At 45.2% G+C, this 20,633-nt stretch overlaps 1 protein-coding gene across 1 annotated transcript in view; it reads right to left on the reverse strand.

Moving 5' to 3' along the window:
- Positions 1–221: 221 nt before the first annotated feature.
- b3galt1b (UDP-Gal:betaGlcNAc beta 1,3-galactosyltransferase, polypeptide 1b) overlaps positions 222–20,633 on the reverse strand; it is a 64,026-nt gene continuing 43,614 nt past the window's right edge. The window contains exon 3 of the mRNA XM_062533395.1: positions 222–2,609. Within this exon, the coding sequence (XP_062389379.1) occupies positions 1,362–2,360 (999 nt within the window). The 5' untranslated portion in view covers positions 2,361–2,609 and the 3' untranslated portion in view covers positions 222–1,361. The remainder of the gene's footprint in view (positions 2,610–20,633) is intronic.

Below are 20,633 nucleotides of genomic sequence, written 5' to 3' on the forward strand. Positions count from 1 at the left end.
AGGGCCCCAACGGTTGAGCGGGGTGTGTCGGGCCAGCGCCGAAAACCCCCTCAAGTGTCCCGAACCTACGGCACGGCCCACCACCCGCTACAGCCCAGGCCAAGCACGACCACTTGGCTCAGCTCGCGTCAAACTGTGGTGCAGAATATCAAGAGAGTGGAGGCAGCCAGGGAGTTGGGAACTGCTTTAGTATTTCTCGTATGTAAAAAAAAAAAGGACACAATAGTACAACAACCCCTTCCAGGATGATTGATTTGTAGTCTAAGCTTTCACAGTTTAATGTCACAACAGCTGTATAGTACTACAGAATAAAAAAATACACACTTGAAATCAAATTTTGGCCTCAATGCAATCAAGTTCTAGAAAATATAATCGATATTTCCCATCAGTTGGACTGAAGTGCTTCGGTATAGATTGATATGCCACAAACACATGATGTTACATTCTCGAGGGAATGTTCGTCGAGTGATCACAATGTAAATATTCACTTGCACAATATGTTACTGGATAGTAGGTGTTGCTTTGAGTACATAATCAGGTATATATGCACATACTGTACAGTAATACAAAGAGGAGTTGGCTAGATGATCTGAAGCAAAACTGTCACCCGCAATGGCAGAAAGTAAGAAAATAACTTTGACATTATAAATAAATGAATCTCACCTTTAGTACATATTTTCCCCCATGAAAGCAGTAACACTGTCAACAATATGTAAACAAATAGACCCAGGCGCTTCCTACCTAAATGGATGTCCTCCACTGGCTCCACATAATTAGAACTCAAAGCTTTACCATCAGCATTAAGGCTGATGAACTGCCTCCTTCAAATAAGCCAAACAGAGATATGTGCAATATTAAATTAATATGAAATTAAAGACTCAGTAACATTCACATTTGGTCATGTTTTCTTTTCCTTTGTGGAAGAGCAAATCATCTGCTTTGCCTCCCAGCCGAATTGCAGCAGCGGTATTGGCTGTTTATGTATGCATGAGCGCCCATGTTTCTCAGTACCTCCTTAATAGCATGTTGCACCATAACATGATGAAATTTTCAGACCCATCGTCAATACAATTTGTATGTCTCTCACTTTTTCTTTTTTTTTTTTAATCCCTTCTATGCTTTGCACGTGAAGATCAGAAATGACTTCCACTCTCACAGGCATGTAGACAAATTACACATCTTGGCAAAATGCTGGACTTCACAAGATCACGTGTTCATCCAATACAATCTCTCCTGCGTGACATGTAGCTTTAACCATTTCCTGCACGCTTTAAAAAAAACCCTATACACACAAACCTCTGGAAGCGTTTTTGTTCGCTAGTCTTTTTGTTTGTTTGTTTGTTTGTCTGTTTGTCTGTTTGTTAACACTTGAGGTGCTTCTTGCTGGACATGTCGTTCCAGACGCGGTGCATCTCCTCGGGGGCGATCTGGTGCACGGTGATGACGCGGCGGTAGCGGCACAGGCTGTAGGCCATCTTCCAGTGGTTGAAGCCGCTGTTCTGGAACGGGTGGATGCCCAGCTTGCGCAGGCACACGCCCACGTAGACGTCCTCCAGGTGCAGGAGGCGCGTGTGCAGCGACGTCTTGTAGATGGCCTCCGCCACGTCGGCCGAGAACACGTAGCCCGTGCCCGAGCAGAACGGCGGGTACTTGCTCTCGGGGTAGAGGTCCCTGGGCATGTACCACTTGCTCCGCATGTCGCGGATGGGCCCGCCGTTGATGACGTAGCCCGTGAAGTAGCGGCGGCGCGGCTTGGTGGCGGGCTTGAGCAGCCGGTAGATCAGGTTGTCCATGTTGACGAAGATGTCGCTGTCCGTCTTCATGACGTACTTGGCCTTGGAGCAGAAGGTGGCCACCCAGCGCATGCCCATCAGGGTCTTGAGCGTCAGGTTGTGGTAGGAGTCCACAAAGTCCTCCACCACGATGTCGTGGAAGATCTGGCTCTCCTGCTCCACCATCTGGTTGAGCACGGGGTCGGTGTTGCGGCCCAGCAGGAAGAGGGTGACCACGCGGATGTCGGCGAAGGTGCTCTCGTCGCCCCAGGTCTCGCGGATGGCCTGCCGCGCGTCGAACTCCTTGTGCGTGGTGCTGATGAGGATGACCAGGAAGGGCGTCTGCTCCTCGCACTTCTTGGGCTCGTTGATGACGAAGTCGAAGACGTGTGGGTTGAGCGGCCGCGTGCGGATGTTGGTGAACGTGGCGTTCTTGGCCGCGGCGTTCTTCGCCGCCGTCTTGGTCTTGCGCGACACAGACATCTGACCCACGTAGGTGGACGTTGGCCGCGAGATGCTCAGGTACCACAGCGCACTCGCCCAGCACACGACCGTCAAGACGTATAGGCATGACACTTTTGAAGGCATCCTGATGCACTTATGTATGCAAAGTGCTCTGAATTTTAAGTGACTTTCCTGCCATTAGTGGCACTTCCATTGGCAAGGCAGCATAATGTTCCTCCTGTGTGCTGCTTGACATTAACGACAGGCGGCTGAAGGCTTTGCCTGGAGCGCGTGGGTCTCCATCAATTTCATCCGAACCGGCCCCCACATGGTCTAAAAATAGTCACAGGCCTCCGAGTCCTCTTCTTGACGCTCCTCATGATCTAGCCCAATCTGTGGGAAAAGAAAAACAGAGAAAAACAAACCTCAAGTTTACAACCGACAACCACAAAGCACAGGCAGATAGCAGAAGTTTCAGTCAGAATAAATAAAGGCAAAGCGAGATTTTATTCAGACGGATGCGATGGAGGAAAATCTGAATGTGCTATTTGGTATCAGTAGTCCATCAGTTACTGTGGTGGATTTTTTTTTTTTTGCACGCCGGTGGAATTGTCATGCTGGGAGTTTTTTCAGGAAGCCACGGGGCCCCTTCGGAGTTTGATAAGGAAGTTCTATCAGCAGACCGGCTTCCAGGCATGTTCATCACAGCGGGCTGTCTGGACCATCAGCATAAACACATCCACACGGAAACCGTTTCACTCCGGCAGAGAGACGGAATTCCTCTGAATTCTAGAGAATGTGGATCAGTGGGAGAGCGTCATGCATGAAGATGGAAGTCTGAGTTGGGTGGGTCCTTTGCTATTAATTAGTGAGACCTTGTGAAAGATATTCACTGTTATTCTTGGCTTCGTTAGTACTGACAGTACTTGGAAATGTCTGCAATAATTTCAGTGATTAATTCATGGCAAGCTTAGGTACGGCATGTTTCACATGCCAAGCCGATAAATTCTAGGGGAAACAGCGGGATAAAAAGACTGATATGAGTACAAATAAAATCCTTTTTTAAAAAGATGGATTAAAACCACATACAGAGCTTACACCGCCATTGCACTCGCTGATAAATATTATCTGAGGATATACAAGGTAAGTTTACAAAAAACCCAATCCAGATAATTGATGCCCTCTGTCTGCTTTACTGGTGAAAGTGAGTAAGAGAATTTAAAACCCTGGCACACTGAGACAGCGAAGCACTCGCCTAGTTAAGAGATAGAAATGGCCAGAGCTGACGTGAAAAGGGAACCCAAACGGAATCAAATCAAAAAGATGGCAGTAAAATCACAGAGCTCCACAAGAGGCACAGAGGTTTCTGAATGCTAACTGCACTGCATCGTGTTCCTCTGAGCAAAGCGGTGCTGTCCGTGGTGCTGAAAGCCTCCTTAAACCACGGCGCTTCCCAAAGTCAGTGGAGCCATCTGTACTCATGCAAACAAGAATACAGGTTCTACTCTTACACGGTGTGTCAGCTAACAAAAGACAGCAATCAGTTCAGTCTTCACATATTGACTTTTCAGTGTGTGAGCAACATATCTGTGTTTCCACACCATGGCAAAAAAATACAAAGCATTTTATACATTATACATTTAAGCATTTCCATAATAATCGAATAGCAATATAAATATGGCATCTACGGGAGTGGACCTGTTTCACGTGCGGTGTGTGAGATGAAACTGCTCTGGGAAACGGTGCTATTGACTCACTGTGGTTAAGCCTTTTGAGATGGGGCTTGTGATAGCAACCGAGGCCTGATAGAATATCTCAGCTATCTATCAAACCCAGCGACTACAAGGTGCAGCACACAACGCTCAGTCTGTCTGTGTGCACTCTGCAGCATGTGATGTGTGTGCAGAGAATTTTCATGCTGGTGTATATACATACACTCCCCCTGTCACACACACACACACACACACTTCAATGAGTGACAAACTCACACACACTTACGCACAACTTGAATGAATAATGTACAGGGCAGCTGCTGGCCATCTGGGTGCCCAAAGCAGAACTCTGACATTGTACCACATCTATAGCACAATATTAACATTGTATAATATCAAGTTGGTATAAATAGTCTCCATTCCTTTGGAAATAGTGGCATGTAATAATGACATGATGCTAGCTAAACATTTTCTGTTTGAAATGAAAAGTGAATTATGAGCCTGGTAGCCACCTAGTTATCTGAGTGGATCTTCAAGACTCACCAGTCCCATTACACAAAGGCAAACACCACTGTTCATAATCTTGTCCATTTTCCAAACCACAGTGAGTGCAGCCTAGGTCAAAGTGCCCTCTCACAGTATATGAATGGTCAGCAGTGGGAACCGGATAACTCCACAATCTCCTCTAGCCTCGTCTTTGTTGCCTTCACGATTTCCTTTTTTAAAGTTTCTTATATCAAAAAGGAGATATCAATTATCAAGAATGACAAGCCAGCTGGAGCCTGCCACTCTCTCCCCCTCTGGTGTGTGCTCAGATGCATTGCCAATTAAATAAAGTAGCATAACGTTCAAGTTAGATGTGCTGCATAATGGAAATTGAGAGGGGACCCGAAAAGTCTAATCCTTATGGAACTTGCTGTTGGTGCATTTTGACATTGCAAACATTGTCTAAGAAAAGTGAAAAGCAGTTCGCAGTAAAGCTATTCCTATTTATTGGCTAAATTGTGTGTGATGTGCATGGTGGTAGCAGAGGCATTGGTCATGTGTGTTGTGCAGAAACAGCTTAGGTGGGGGTTCCATTTTAGCAAACACAGTCACAGCCACAAACACACACACACACACACACACACACACACACACGGACCATATAGAATGCAGCTGGGTCTATGACTACTATCGCTGCTGGTTATCAACCTTCTTATAGAGTGTGGAGCAGCTGCCCCTGACTTCTTGACATCAACCCCAGCTCAGGTTTTGAGATGGCGACTGATAAAGCCCATCATTGAACCATTGTGTGTGTGTGTGTGTGTGTGTGTGTGTGTGTGTGTGTGTGTGTGTGTGTGTGTGTGTGTGTCTGTGTGTGTGTGTGTGTGTGTGTGTGTTTGTGTGTATGTGTGTGTGCGTGTGTGTGTGTGCGCACATGCTGTATGGAGCTGGGGATGAGGATGGCCGTGCTGATAACACAGACAGGCTGGTGTGGGCTCAGAGCAGAGACCTGGGCATGCCTGAGCCTGCTGCTCCATCAGCTGACAGGCTGGGAGCTGTGTGGGTGTGGGAGACACGCAGTGACTAATAGTGCATTTGAGAGCCTGCTAGGGGTGAGGAGGGACTGCAATGGAACTATACAGGTGGTCATTACTGTGCCACAAAGTGCCCATTGTGTGGCAATATACACTCTTTACACCAGTGCTTTAACATATGACAGGTTACTGAAATAGTTTAACAATTAAGATTAACAAAATGTACTGCTTTAGGGGCTTTTTTTTGGGGGGGGGGCACATCATGGCATGAATAACATTAAAAGGTACCGTAATTTCCAGACTATTAGCCGCGGCTTATACATTGATTTTGCTAAATTTCCTCCGATATGAGGTTAATACAGGGGGGCAGTTAATATGGTGTTAATATGGTTTTGTTTCTTTTAACTTGCATAAAACACTGTCCTGCGGCTTATACATACGATTTTTAACCTGCATTTGGACTCATTTTAATTTCTATGAATGAATGCAGCGGGCCATAATAGAACTGGCTGGTCCCTCATAGCTCATGTGCCCCATGGGACCATGTTCCCTTTTTCATGTCTGGAAACAGCTGTGGAAAGACTCCTCCCTTAACCAGCTTTCTGCTGTGTGTGTTTGGGTTGCCACCACCTGCAGAGACTAGGCAGGCGGGCTGTGTTTGTTGAGCTTGATGAGTAAGCTCTCCAGTAAGCAACAGTTCACCCAAACGAAAGCAACACTATTCTGAAGAGTCTACAATGACGTACTGTGATGGTTGACTGTAATGGCATGCCACATCATTCACTGCCGCCGCCACTCCCTAGTATAAAACATCAGTGCCTCTGGCAGATTTGTAATCAGTAATGTATTCCTCTCGCTAAATAAGGCGCTGTCCATGTTTCTCTCACAGCTCATGGGGCTATCCTGTCAGGTAGATCGCCTCATCTGCGGCCATAGACTGTTTTATTGCACTTCAGCAGAGCAAAAACAGGCACATTTAGCAGGCATGGTCTGAGCTGATCCATCACTCCCCTACTCTCTAGTGGCTCATATATAAACATAGATTCTGCAACGGGTCAATATCATTATGGGGCATTAAAGATAAAAGCACAGCACCTATAGCGCCTATAGCTCTATGGCTATATAAAGTGGAGTGGTGTCCATTTCACATATGATTGGCCAAAACCTTTTAACGTTCAGGGGGAAAGAGAGCACGGACAATACCGGACTGGGGATACAAAGGAGAACTAGCAGCCAACGCTGATATGATCTCAGCCTTGCGTCTGATGAGATTAGCTTCATTATGCCCTCAGGGTGAATGTATGTTACTGCATGATGCTATCGCTTCATTACACATGGAGTGTCAGTCTGACAAACGCCACGTATACATTTGAAGACACTGGGATGGAGTTAAAGCACAATCTCATACGCTTCTAGCGCTCCTTTTAGCTCCGACCTCTGAGGACTATTAGGCACAGCGTCTCAATGAGCTGATCTGAGGTCTGTTGAAAAACAGCAGAAATATGTCAGATTGAGTGGGCTAGTAATGAGTCTCGTGCTGATTACTTTATGGAAAACCAAAAAAGATCATCTCATTTTCCATCCTTATTTTAGGGTATTTCTCTCTTTTTCTGTATTTTCTTTCCATGATTCTACTTAACTGTAATGTTTGCTGTAATGTCAGATATAATTGCACTGTTTTAATGACTGTGTTTAATAGCTGTGTTTTGTAAACTTGGATAACTGAACCCGAAATCGACTGCTACCATTATATTGGGAGCTGTGAGAAAATTAAAATACTAAATACAATTTCCAAAAAAACCCCCAAACCCCACAGTGTCATACACCCCAAGTTGACAGTGTCGTAAATCATTGTTGGTGTGTGAGAGTTATTACAGCTGGCTCATTCCCAGACCAAAACACAGAGGGACACGGGCAACAATGTTGAGGTTTGCGTGAGACCAGGAGGAGAGGCCTTTATATGGGCGATTCTACAGAATTCGTGCAAATTGCTGTCCCGGAACCAAAAAACAAATTTAATAAGCAGTAATGTAGGAAATTCTTTGATAATAAAATAATACAAGCAAATACCACTCAAAACCCAAAGTAATATTTGATGTAGCTGCAAGCTTTATATATAAAATATCATCATTTATATGGTGCTTTCTATTGAGAGGTGGTTGTCCCGAACGCTAAGGTCTGAATTTTACCATTGAAAAATAAATATGAAATATTTTTTTTTAATTTTTTAATCATTGTTTTTAGAAGTATCTTTTTGAACACTTCTGATAATTAAAACAAAAAATATATATTTATTCGATATTTTCAGGAAAAATCATGAATAATCATGTAAAAAATGCTGTCCCGCATTTTCACGTCACTACCGAAACATTGCACAGTTTGGTCAATAATATGATACTGCTTTAAGCCACTCCCCTCCTTTTTGGACCAGGAAGTTTTGCCTGCACCTCTCTCCCTCATGGTGGCTTGGTGAGTAGATCAGGCCCACTGTTTTGAAGTAAATGTGATCGAAAGTTTGGAAATCAGTGTGTAACATTTAAGAATGTCACTACCGAACACACATTTTCAGTGCTTAATTAAGTTTTTTTGATTGTTTCTACTGGTCATTTAGGTTTTACTCATGTTTCAACAACTGAGAACTGTGCTAGCTAACTACGTACTGACTAGCATCTTAGTGGTAGGATCAAAATGGGCTTATTTCGTCACTACCGAAACTGTCACAACCGAAACATTTGTTGATATTTCGGTTGTGACGTGATTATTTCGGTAGTGACAAAATGACACTTATTTCTTTATTTTGATAAATAAATAGAAACGTTCAAGTGCACAAATATTCTTTTTCAGTACAAATAATTTGTCAGACATATTTCTGTAATTTTTTATGTGATTTGATTAGGACTACCATCTAAAATAAGTGGCAGAGCTAGACGTCGTTCACCTATCCACCAGCTCCTCAGCGTAATGTCAGTGCAAAGTGCTTTTATGTGGTCTTGCTTTAGGTCCTCTTTGTTCTGTATGTTTTGGCTGCATGATGCCAACCAATTTTGACTAACTAATTACTTTTTTTTACACAAAATATCGAAATGTCAAATATGTTCGTCACTACCGAACATTTGAAGTCACGACCGAAACACATATTATTCTGGAAAAATAAAATATGTTTTGCCATCAGAAAATATTACATAATTTTATTTAGTGAGATAAAAATTTAAACTAATGAATCCTTGAATTTGAAATTTGTATCAGTGCATATATGGCATTTACAGAGAAATATCGCTTTCAAAATGAATTTAATTTGATGGACCACCCTTATGGTTTTGTTAAAATGCTATTTCTAATCAATAGAACCATAACACTGTCTTTAAAAACATGTAAAAAATATATTTAGAAGGTTAATGTAAAGAATATTTAATTTTAATGTTTAAAAACTTATTTTTATAGCAAATGTTGTTGCGTTTCGGTAGTGACACATTTTGGGAGAGAGAAAAAGTCTCAAAACTGTATAAAAACACGATAGGAAATTAAAGTGTCCAATCAGTAGAATAGTGTTCCTTAGATGTTCTACTATGTTTATGACTACAAAACTTGCAGGAAAAAACACATTTTTCTCAAGAAGTTTTGAAGTGTGAATTTGCACCAATTCTGTAGAATGGCCCATATACTCACACCCTGATGCAGGTGCACTCACCCATCTAATGAAGCGAGCCCGGCCCTACCTGCCTGCCCGTCGACTGACAGGAGGAGGCCTGAGGGGGCACAGGGGGTCGTGTGACGAGGGTGGACTAACCTTGTCGTGCGCGCGTGCTGGGAGACGAAACCTCAAGGGCACACTGATGACAGAGCGCTAATGTGGCCCTGTCTCCCCTCAGGTAGAGGCCCTCAGTACCCGCAGGTCCTCACAGCGCTTATTCTATTAAGCGTCCCCGCCGCTAGCTCTGGCGCATTTACCACCGCTAATAATACACTTCCCGCTCCGACACTGTGTGTGAAGCACATTCACCTGAATATGAAAGCCATAGAGGGAGCTTATTGAATTGCTCAGTTGGGGCACAGGTGTTGGGCGGGAGGTGGGTGTTGGTAAGAGAGGGAGGTTTGAGTAGAAATGTCAATATTTTAATCCATTAGGTGGCTCTGTACGCCTGGCAGTCTGCTCTGGGATTAGTGCGGCGTGAAGAAGGTTCTCCTGGCCACGAGCCAGAGCGCTGTGGTCAGAACAGAACACCATTACTTCAATCTGTCTCAACAATTCTACGTGACACACACACGCACACACACACACATTTGTACATCTATTCATATTCATACTGTCACTGTAATGATGTCCTCTGCATGACTACCTGCTCTCTGTAAATGCCATAGGCTCCAGATCTCTTCCTTCTCTTGTGCAAACATGTGTGTGTGTGTGTGTGTGTGTGTGTGTGTGTGTGTGTGTATGTGTGTAAACTTCTGTTTCATATCAGCCATTAAAAGCAGCCTTGTTGTTCGCTGCAGGTGTTGGAGACACAGATGTTTTCCATTCAGTGAGGAATATGATTGGTGGGTTGAAAATGAAGAAATCTAATGTTTTACTTATGTGTAAACCAATCCATGTGCTTGCCACTAAATCCTGTCAGGTTGCCTTCTAGAACACCATCAAGCATGCATGCTCAACTGCCTTCCTCCCATTCGGTATGCATTACAAATCACTTCAGAGCAATGTATATTCATGAAACCAGAAGACAAGCAATCTATTGTACAGGGCAGAACATTATGGAACGCTCAAATAATTAAACTAAACAACCAGCAGATAGGAAATACAGAATATCGTGATTTATGGCGCGGTGCAGCCAAAATCGACAGCAGAAGTGCAATATACAGACAACTATTAATCAAGGTAGCGGCCTCCATTTCATCTAGCCGTGAGCCCCGGGCCTTCAGTGGACTAGTTTGCGAAAGAGATTAATTATACACTTGGCTGTACAGTAGATAGACGCACACTGTGATTTATGGCTATGTGTAAATCTGTGGGCAAATCTTCCTAAACGTCCGGCCAATGAAGACATCTCCCAGCCAGCGCATCCCTTCCCATTCATAAATCCACGTATTCATTTCATGGGGAGCAGAAATCCACAAATCTGTCCTTTCTCAGCTCATGCATTTAGATGAACTTGTTGGACTCGCACAGCACTTGTTACTTGTTGGCATTTGGTCAGCATCAACCATTATGTAGAAATATTCTTGGAACGGAAAAATAACTTCACAGTGATCCATGTTTACTAGAAAAATATAAAAAAAAATCAAGCCATACTTTACTAATTTAAAGAGATGTTCCAAAATAGCCTGAGCATGTTCCTGCTGAAACACGGACGATGTACGACGACTGCTAAAACCTGAAGGTTGAGTGATGCAAATGTACAGTGCGCACTATAACTGATATTTCAATTATTCAATAGACGCTTGCGTACATCTTATTACAATCTACTGCCTTTCACCTTGGGAGGGATAGAAGATTGTGCAAATGGAGGAAGGCCTGCCGGTGCGCTTTCTGATCTGACAACACATACGGGAAAAAGCTGTCAATTTCAATGCGCCTGGTTGTGACAGGCAGGTTACCGTTTTTTTCCCCTTAATCTTTGTATGCGCCCTGACTCCCTATTCCGCAGCCCACTGCCGCCACTAAAGGAGATGTGACAAAATGCATGCTCCCCAGCAGGAGAATATCCACAGTTAATCAGCAGCCCAATCATTCCTGCAGGCGTGACGCTGGCCACCTTCCCCGAGCCAGCTGCAACTTTACATTTAAAAGGCTGTGCCTGCGCGGGCTGTTTAATGATGCATGAAGGTCTTTATGGAGGTTGTGTTTCCACGGTGGCCCCCCGTTTTTTTTTTTTTCCTCCAGATTTCTAATTAAAATGGCGCCGATAAGGAATTCTCCGCGTGGAGCACCGCACGCCGGTGTTTTCGCCCCGATAAAACAGTAATTGAATGATTGCCGTCCCGGAAACCGCTGATGGACACACAGGTCGGCGTAGAGAGGAGAGGAGAGGAGAGGAGAGGAGAGGAGATGCAGAGAGGACAGGAGATAAAAATGCCCCTGTGAGGCTCAGCATGGTCTGACTTAATGCTCCTTCTCCTGCACCCCTGCCCCAACTCTCCCAGCCCCCCTCCTAAAACAGAGTCTGGAGCCCCACTCCTTCATCAAGCTATCTGCTGGCTCTCGTCATTAGCACTAGTAGGGGCTAGCATGCTAACTCCTGTGCTGCTGGCTGAGGGAGGGCCACTGCGTTTGCCTGGTCAAGGCACACGTGAAATTGGGAGGGTAGGCGCCATTCGTAGATGACCGGGCCTCATTACTGCCCGGAGCAGGCCGTCCCGACACGAGAGGCGCTCGACCCCAGTGGGCATCACACATTGAGCTGGCGCTCGGAAACTTCCAGATGACTTTGGCGTTTTTCGGCTGTTTGGAAGTTAGCGTGCGGACAGGCCTCGCGCAGAGCCTGTGGTGTCTGGCGTGATTAATGGGCCCCGACCCGAGAACAAATGGCGCTGATGTCAGAGCGCAGGGAGCTGTTGCAGGAAGGGTGCACCTGCAGCTGACAGCGCCGTTACGCCGTGTGTGTCGCGTGTACTCTCCACTCCGCGCTGAACCTTCAAATGCCCCAGACTGCCCCGGGCGACGGATGGTGCATTCCAAGATCTGCATGGATGGCTGCTTTCTTGTAACCAATATGCATCATGTCCGGGGATGTTATGCGGCATGAAAACTTTGAATTATTTTCTGCCCACTGCCTCCACCCCCCACCAAAACAATAATCTCTTTCAGACAGCTGACCAAACAAGGTTTGCCAAATTATGCTGTAAATGATGTCCAGCTCTCCCAACAAGGACAAACACACACACACACACACACACACACACACACACAGTGACAAGCAATAACAGTGAACAAATAGCTCCAACAAGCAGCAAAAACAGAACACTAATACGAGTCTGGTCTCAGCACTGGCTGTAAACAATGCAAACCCTGGTTCTAACTGAAGCTGTGCACTCCTCTCCCTAGAGTCAGTGACACTCTACATACTATCATCTACAAGGTGAAACACACTACTGAGGTCACTGTGGTATAGAAAGGAAGAGTTCATATTGAGAGGTCATATTCATTAGCTGAGAATGCTGCTCCAACTTTACCCAGTGAGTCAATAGAGGCTTCTCATTTTTGAGGCAGTCACCAACAGTTTGCCAACAGCTGCCAACAACCGCTGTAACCAATGGGATCTTCTGCCATTTTCTGCCTTCTGCCTATAAGTCCTTCTCTTCAACAAAGCTGATCACTAGAGGCGAACGTTCCCAAACTCCCCCTCCTTCAAATTCAGTGCCACTGTCTTGTTTGATGTTCCTTAAACAAAACGCTGGCATTGGTAATGTAGCATCATTTCCATATTCGATGCTCAGGGGCTAAGTTAAATTGGTCTTGCTTTTACAGCGTGCACAACACCAGGAAGAGGAAAATCAATCAGACAATTAAACGAGTGAAGCCACATTAAGCTGAATGAAAACTTTTGATAGATAGCAGAAGCATGAGGCAGACAAACAAGCTCATAAAATCTGCATTACTGTCACATTATACCGAAGAGACCGTTCAAGTCTTGTGGCCCGTATCTCAAGAAAGATAATCAACGTTTTATGGTTTCATGTTTTGCTGTTATGTGGGCTGCGACAACACATGCCAAAATGGAGTGGCTGCCAGAGAGATGTGCAGTTATTGAATACTAAGCAAACACAGTCAACAATTACAAGACGGTGGTTATCTGGACTAAAGTACACAGAATAATTCGGTTTGGCACTAATGTAGGTATCAGAGCCAGAGCCTGGGCCTGCAGCAGTAAGATTAGTCTGCTGTGTATGGAGTTGTCCAGAACCTAATTAAGGCCTGAGTGGAGGGCAAGTGTTCAGTGACTATATTTACTAGAAGTTGTTCAAGTAGTCGCCACTGAAAAGGGAGCATAACAACAGTGTCTAATGTAGCCCCATCTGAACCCTCTGTGTGTCACTTCTGTACGTGCGAGAGCTCACAGCGAAACCTCCCAGGTTTGTTTTGATTGCGTTTGGGCGATAAACACATGAATATTCCACAACTCTGTGCAGCAGCACTGGCGTCAGCAGCAGCAGCAGCAGCATGAAGTCGTGCTCAAGAAGTGTCAGGACCGGAGCATATGTTCACCCCTGGGGTCATCTGTCCAGCGTCGGCTAGCCAGGAGCACCTGTCAGACGCCGCAGGAGAACATCTGCCGGAGGCGTGACGGTCAGCGCAACACACACGTCCAGCTTGCTACATCCAGAGTAGCCCCTACAGTACGCCAGGAGAGATGCACGGCATGAAGGGCACCTACTGGCCGTAATATCCAATTAAGCTTGTGTAAGCTGTCAGACGCACATACAGTAACTTAAGCCCCCATCCCCATTTTCCGCCTGGCCATAGTCCCAAGACAGGGAAACTGTTTAAACTGCAATTTTAAAAGAGGATTGCATCATCATCCTTTATGTCCCCTGATGGCTGATGTGCGTAAAATTCAATCAGACATGCATTATTTTCAAACCAGTGGCTCTGATATATGGACAGAATGTGCTATTGCTCTCCGAAGATGCAGCTGGTGTTTTTCGAAGAGAAATGCACTCTTCAGCCATTGTGATACCTTCCGCAGCATTGAAGACGACAAAATACAGGCGTTTGGAATCCTAACTGCAGACTTGTTTACATCTACCCTGAGGGATAAGTGCATGTGACAGATTTACATATTGCCTTTTAGTCTGTAAATTGACATTGCAGTTCAACGCTTTGAGCTCCCCCAGTTCATTTTCATGTAATCTCCGCAATATGCTGATGGAGCCTCAGTAAGTACAACAGATGGAGATCACATTAAACTTAACATGCAGTGTTGTGTGTGTGTGTGTGTGTGTGTGTGTGTGTGTGTGTGTGTGTGTGTGTGTGTGTGTGTGTGTGTGTGTGTGTGTGTGTGTGTGTGTGTGTGAGTGGGGGTGCATGGAAAGAGGAGGTAAGTGGGGGGTTGGGGGAGGTGGGTTCTTCAATCCAATTCCTCAGTCCATAACTTATTTAGCGGTGAATAACTAAGGCATATGTTCAGCTCTTGAGGAGATTGCCCCCTCAGAACATCATGCGGCCTGAAGTAGACCAGTTGCGGTTGCTAATTTTATCCCTGTGCCCAGCTGAGTCGGTAAATAAATCATTACAGCCCCGCCGCAGACAATGAGGCCGAGCGGCGGGGCGGCACCCAGACCCAGACTTCAGCACGGCTGCAGAGGGCCGTAATGAGCTGACGCTGGTGGTGAAGGGGAAGAGGAGCACTGAGCAGGGGCTAAGGTGGTGGTGGGGTGGGGGCTGTGTGGAGACTAAGGTGTGGAGGGGTGGGGGCTGTGTGGAGGACACTAAGGTGTGGTGGGGTGGGGGCTGTGTGGACACTAAGGTGGTGGTGGAGGGGTGGGGGGCTGTGGAGGGACCGAGATGAGCAGAGCCGCTTCCTGACCCCTGAGGTCTGCAGCCCACTGGGCTACCTGCACTGTTAATCCCCTGCTCTCCCCACCCCCCTATATCCTCAGCAGCCTGCTAACTTGATAACAAGGAGCTAAGTGTGCAAGCCAGGGCAGATTCTGAAGCAACTGAAGTACACTGCAGTCTTCCAGCAGAGAATGCTAAAGTCTGCTAATAGACACCAGCGATGCTAAAACTCTGCTAACCGACACCAGCGATGCTCTTCACAAATAGACACTATGATCAGCAGAAGCAGAAATATGGTCGCTAACTCTCTCATAGACTCCCATGAGACAGAAGCTAACGCTCCAGCCAGGCCAACACAGTCTTCTTTTAGGGCCCATCTAAACCCCCTGAACACATCCTCCTTACTTCCCTCCAAACGGAAGGGCAATCATACACCACCTTTGATTTACAACCCTCACAGCACCCACCCCCCACAAACCCCCTTTTGCTAAAGCTGCATACTCTAATGGCTATCACTTTAAAATGGTTGTAGTTTGGTTGGAGCCATCTGGGATGGGCATAGCAGACTGTGACTCTACGACTCCTTGAGAGGAAAAAGGGAGTAAAAAATGATGCCTCAGCAGAAGCTGAAGATGTTTTAAAGCTCCACTTACTTCTCCGCCATTAAAGGAGCGCTGAGCAGTTGGCTGAGACTTAAGGGCCTAATGAAACAGCCACAGCTCTAGATCATACACTGTGCCCCTCATTACTACTGACTAATGATAAGTCCGGTTCACCAAATAAACACATTTATTTTCAACGCAATTTTCCCGAGCAAAAAAAAAAAATGTGTACATATTTCAGAGACCACAGAGTATATTCAAACAAATGCATGTCACTCAGCAGCTGGAGAAAGAAATCTTTGTAGTGGTTGTCAGATGAGACATAATATAACCCAGGGAGCCTGAGATTCGATTTCATAGAAGAATTCATATCACCTCATTCAGTCCACTGTGAATCCGCTGTGATGGTGTAAAAAAAAAAAATAATCCTATACATACTTGTCATCTAACTGAATCCTCTGTACAGCTATCTGATATTTCATTTGCTTAAGATGTCAGTTTCACTTTGTGACAGGGCTGTGCTTCAGAAGTGAAGGATATCTTTGTAGTTTTCCTCTTTGAAATGAGCACAGCGCATAGGGCTACTGGAATATATCCTGTCACAGGCACTTACTCTCCGAGACAAAAAGGAGCCATGTATAAAGGACAATGTGTTTAAAGAAAGAAAGAAAGCCAGGGCATTTGGATTTACCGGCTGTCTTTTCACATCCAGCACATCAGCTCTAACCTCATAACAAAACCGCCTTTATGGGTATTAGTGTGCAAATGATGAGTTTTGAAAAAGTATCCAAAAATATTCATGCCGTATGCAAGTCCCTACCCTACTGAAAAAGACTTAGTGCATCTTTCCCCCCCAATTTTACTGGCAGATAGGTCTCTTAAATTGGCCTCAGAATTGCATTTTCTGGAAACAAATGAAGCTTGGGTGCCCTTTCAGAGACCACTCGAGTATTTTACTTTCTCCTCGCAAATGCCCTCTTTAATACATTTATACAATGGCATCCTAAATTACTTTAGGACGTTAGCCAAGGCGGTGCCAAACGACCTTAGTCTGTGGCTGGAAAACCTGCCATCCTAAATATTGAACATGGTGTGCAGCAAACCGTGGCTCACAAACATCCTGCAACCATTGTAATAAGTCAAGCATCTGTGGTGAATGTAGCATGACAGGGGTTTACTGACCAGACATCTGGGAGCGGCTGCAGTGTGAGGGGATTATGGGTGCCGCATAACGAGTGTCTGGATTACAAAAATATGTCACTATACTAAACGGCATGAGCAAAATTACCTTACCACAGAGAGAAATCCAAGTGCATGAATCACTTCACTGTCACACGATGGCATTTCCACACCTCTTTGACTGGTGTAAAAAGACATTTGATGTGCCAATGCACCCTAGCTCACGCATGTTTTGTCTAAACAGCAAGTACACATTCACAGCAGAACCACGTTCACGGGATTCTGATTTTCAGATCCTAAGATTGCGTTGCCTTTAGAAAAGAATGAGATGATGTGTTCTCCTCAGAGTGATTGTCTGGCAGTGTGACTGAGAAAAATAGTTAGAAAAAAGTTTAAGTTACAGACAAATGGCTGTTCAGCATGCAGGGATATCTGTCTTAATGTCTTGATGGTGAGATTTCACCTTGAAAATGGTTTCAACTCCGTTAGCTCATTTTAAAACTAATTTCAAGTTTGTGGAAATCTGAATATACAGTATAATAAACTAACACACTTGAATGAAAAAACAACTAAGCAACTGTACTACTCTGACATACAAAACATGCAAAGGTAACTGATGTTATTTAATGATACTGTATGTGCAATGTGATATTGCTTGAATAATTCAGTATGCTAAAATGTGAATCCATACCATCTTGTAAATGTCAACAATTGTCAGCTCAAATTGGAAATGCAAGTCAAACATGGACTTCCTGCTTGAGGGACTTGAATCTGCTGATGTTGCCTCCAGCATAAAGAGACAAGAAATGACAGCCTCTCTACGTAAGTCTGTATAGTTGCTTCAAATCCAATCGGACATAAGATAATGCCAATGATTCCCAACTTCACAGCTCACTATAGGCCTTCCCACCTGTGCTGCTGGAAGTGTGACTGTAGATCTGTGCAAATTAACAGTAGATTTAATTTAATTTAAGTTTCCAGTATTCCTGTGCGCTACATCAATAACAAGACTTTCTGTATTGAGGGTGCCCTGGGAAAATAACTTTTATTGCATTGACCAGACGCTGTATTTGAACACCAGATATGACTCATCACAATAAAAACACCTTTCAACTTCACAGTAAGATGGATTCTCCGACACCTGTGGTAGGTATGGACAAGCAGACTACAAGCAACTGAAATAAACGCTAGTCTACAAACCTTTTCTCATTCTACATTCTATCTTATCAAATGATAATTAAAACATTCTTTCTTTAATTATGTCTTTCACACTCACGGAGAGAGCTATTTTTCTGCAGCGTTAATTAAAACCATTGCCAGAGACAAAAGCGAGAGGAAACCTGAAACATACTTCTACACAAACACTAGGAATTAAACCTTCATATTTCTGACTCAAACATCACTGAATAACTAGAGAGCACAGGTGATGCGTCAGAAGTGGATTCGGCTATCTGTGGGTTTGGCTGTGGGCATATGTGTGTGTGTGTGTGCAGTCCTGTCCACGCGCGCTTGTCCATGTGTGCATCAGTGTGTGGCCGCGGGGGGTTGTGGGGTCCACACGTCTATGTTTGGTTCGTGTCCATGTTTCAAAATGAGAGTGGGCCGATCATCCGCGCCTGGCTCTGGCGTCGGCGGCGTGTCAGGACTCAGGAGTGGTCCGAAGCCCGGCTGTGCTGCAGTAATGAGAGGGATGTGTGGAGGGGCTGGTGGTGTGGAGGTGCTGGTGGTGGTGTGGAGGTTTGGGGGAAGGGGTGCAGCTAAACCTCCTCGCATGCCAGAGCAGGTAGGCATTCCGCTGGCAGATGGTGCTGCCTCTGATTGGCCTGACCCACTTAAGGGGTTGTGTTGTGTGCCCCCTTCCCCTCCCCAACACACACGCACACACACACACACGCGCGCACACACACACACACACACACACACACACACACACACACACACACACACACACACACACACCATCACCACATGGCCAGCTCTGAGGCACAGAGGAACGCGCTGGCACCTAATCAAGCCCAGAGACTGCAGCCGTCAAAACAAAACAAAAAAAAAGAGAGAGAAGAATCCCAAGCTCAGGTGGAGTTGGAGCGGAGGAGGAAATGCGAAAGGTAAGAACTTCAAGGCAGCAGAGGATGAGAGGCCGCTTCAAATTGCGTCTGTGTGCTGTCACCGCCTTCAGTTCTCCTCTGCGAGGAAAACCGAGCTCTCTCTTGGTCGTTCAGTCCCCACTTTGAAAAGTGAGACCATAGTGCATGCAATCAGCTCACGGTGTGTTTCACGCCACGAACAAAGCAGTTTACTGTCGACGGCTACAGGAGGACATCCAAAGGCATTAATATGCCGGCGACTGCATGAGGCGAGAGCATCAATTCTCCCACCCTTTTAGCCACCTCATGCAAAAAAAGTGTTTGAATCGCAAGACACCGCTTTCTCGTCTCTTAGCATTTGGTTAGTGTGATTGCGACAATCACAACCCGAGAGGAATTGGGACCGTCTTGGATTAATGGAAATGATGGTGATGCAATTTAGGGAAAGGTCACTTGGGCTGCCCAGTATCACAGCGGTGAGAAAACATACAGCAGACGCCTGACGATGGGCTGCTAGCTCACCTCATTTGAAATGGCTTGCAAAAACAAAACAGCTGTTCCTCCCATAAAGAAGGAAATCAACAGGGGAAACAAATTAATGTGCCATTATCAGCAAAGGTGCCATCATTTCTGGAAGCTCGTTAGTTCAGTCCAATGCACAGTGCATCTGTTTCTCAAAATGGGGAAGAAGCCACAATGCCACATTACGTGGGACTGTTGGTGAGAATTCTGCTGCCTTCTCTCCCTCCGCCTGTCTCATTCTACTCTTGTGGTTGTCGACAAAATCCGAAACGCGATGTTTCAAACCAATGACAGGCTTTTTGTCTGGACATTATACAAATGTGTTATTCAAATGAGCAAGAAAGCCTATGCATGTAATGGCTTTTAAACCTGATCACGGCTGTGTTGTGGTAATGAATGACAACAAAAAAAACACATGCACACACACATCACTGAATGCAAAATAGGCTCCACGCAACCAAATTACCATCATTTTTACATTGAGAAAGCCTCTTCAAAGGCTGGACGGTAGGAGCTGATCTATCCTCAGTAGCAGCGAAGGTGCCAAACAAACACACCTTTGAAAACAGAGCGGCGTGGCAGTGTGACTCCATGTAGGCCACATCAAAGGCTAAATGGATGGGAAGGAGGGTGTAGCACAACACCAACCAAAGGCTGACATGGCTCAGGTCACAGCAAACCAAAACAAAGGCTCTTGAGAGAGCGCTGTGTGTGTCGGACTCAACCCCTCACTCTGTAAACACCAGTCTCCTGGATGTGCTGTGTGCATGAGCAGTTCAGCGCAAGTGGAAGTAAAGTATTACCAGTCGCGTGAAGACAATCTCATGACAGGGAGAGTAACTCATGCGGCTAAATGCGGGAAACATTTACAGTAGCACACAAACAAATCACGGACAACACAAATTGCCATTTGGCAAACCTTAAACATGCATGTTTGTCAGTGATAACAAAGCCTGTGTGTTTTGTGTTTTCAACAGGGGGGTTTTCAAATTGCATTGTTTTGTGTGAATCTTACTTGGTAACAAGTGTCCCCTATGGGATGTGGCACACAACCACACAACCACATATCCCAACTAATTGTGGTTTGCAGTTCAATCTATTCCCTTTTCTGGCAGCCCGGCAAAGTAGTCCACGTCTGTGTGACTGGGAGCAGAGGGCCAATTAAATGGGGGCGCTCCCATTAAAAAACAGAACATCAGTGGATTTATGGCCACAGCTTGTTACTGCAGCAATCAAGTGCACTAAACTGTGGAAACATTGCCCTTAACCCAGCCTCGTTGCCATAACTACATGTGCTCCATC

The sequence above is a fragment of the Sardina pilchardus genome, chromosome 4 (genome assembly GCF_963854185.1).
Source record: "Sardina pilchardus chromosome 4, fSarPil1.1, whole genome shotgun sequence".
Lineage (NCBI taxonomy): Eukaryota > Metazoa > Chordata > Actinopteri > Clupeiformes > Clupeidae > Sardina > Sardina pilchardus.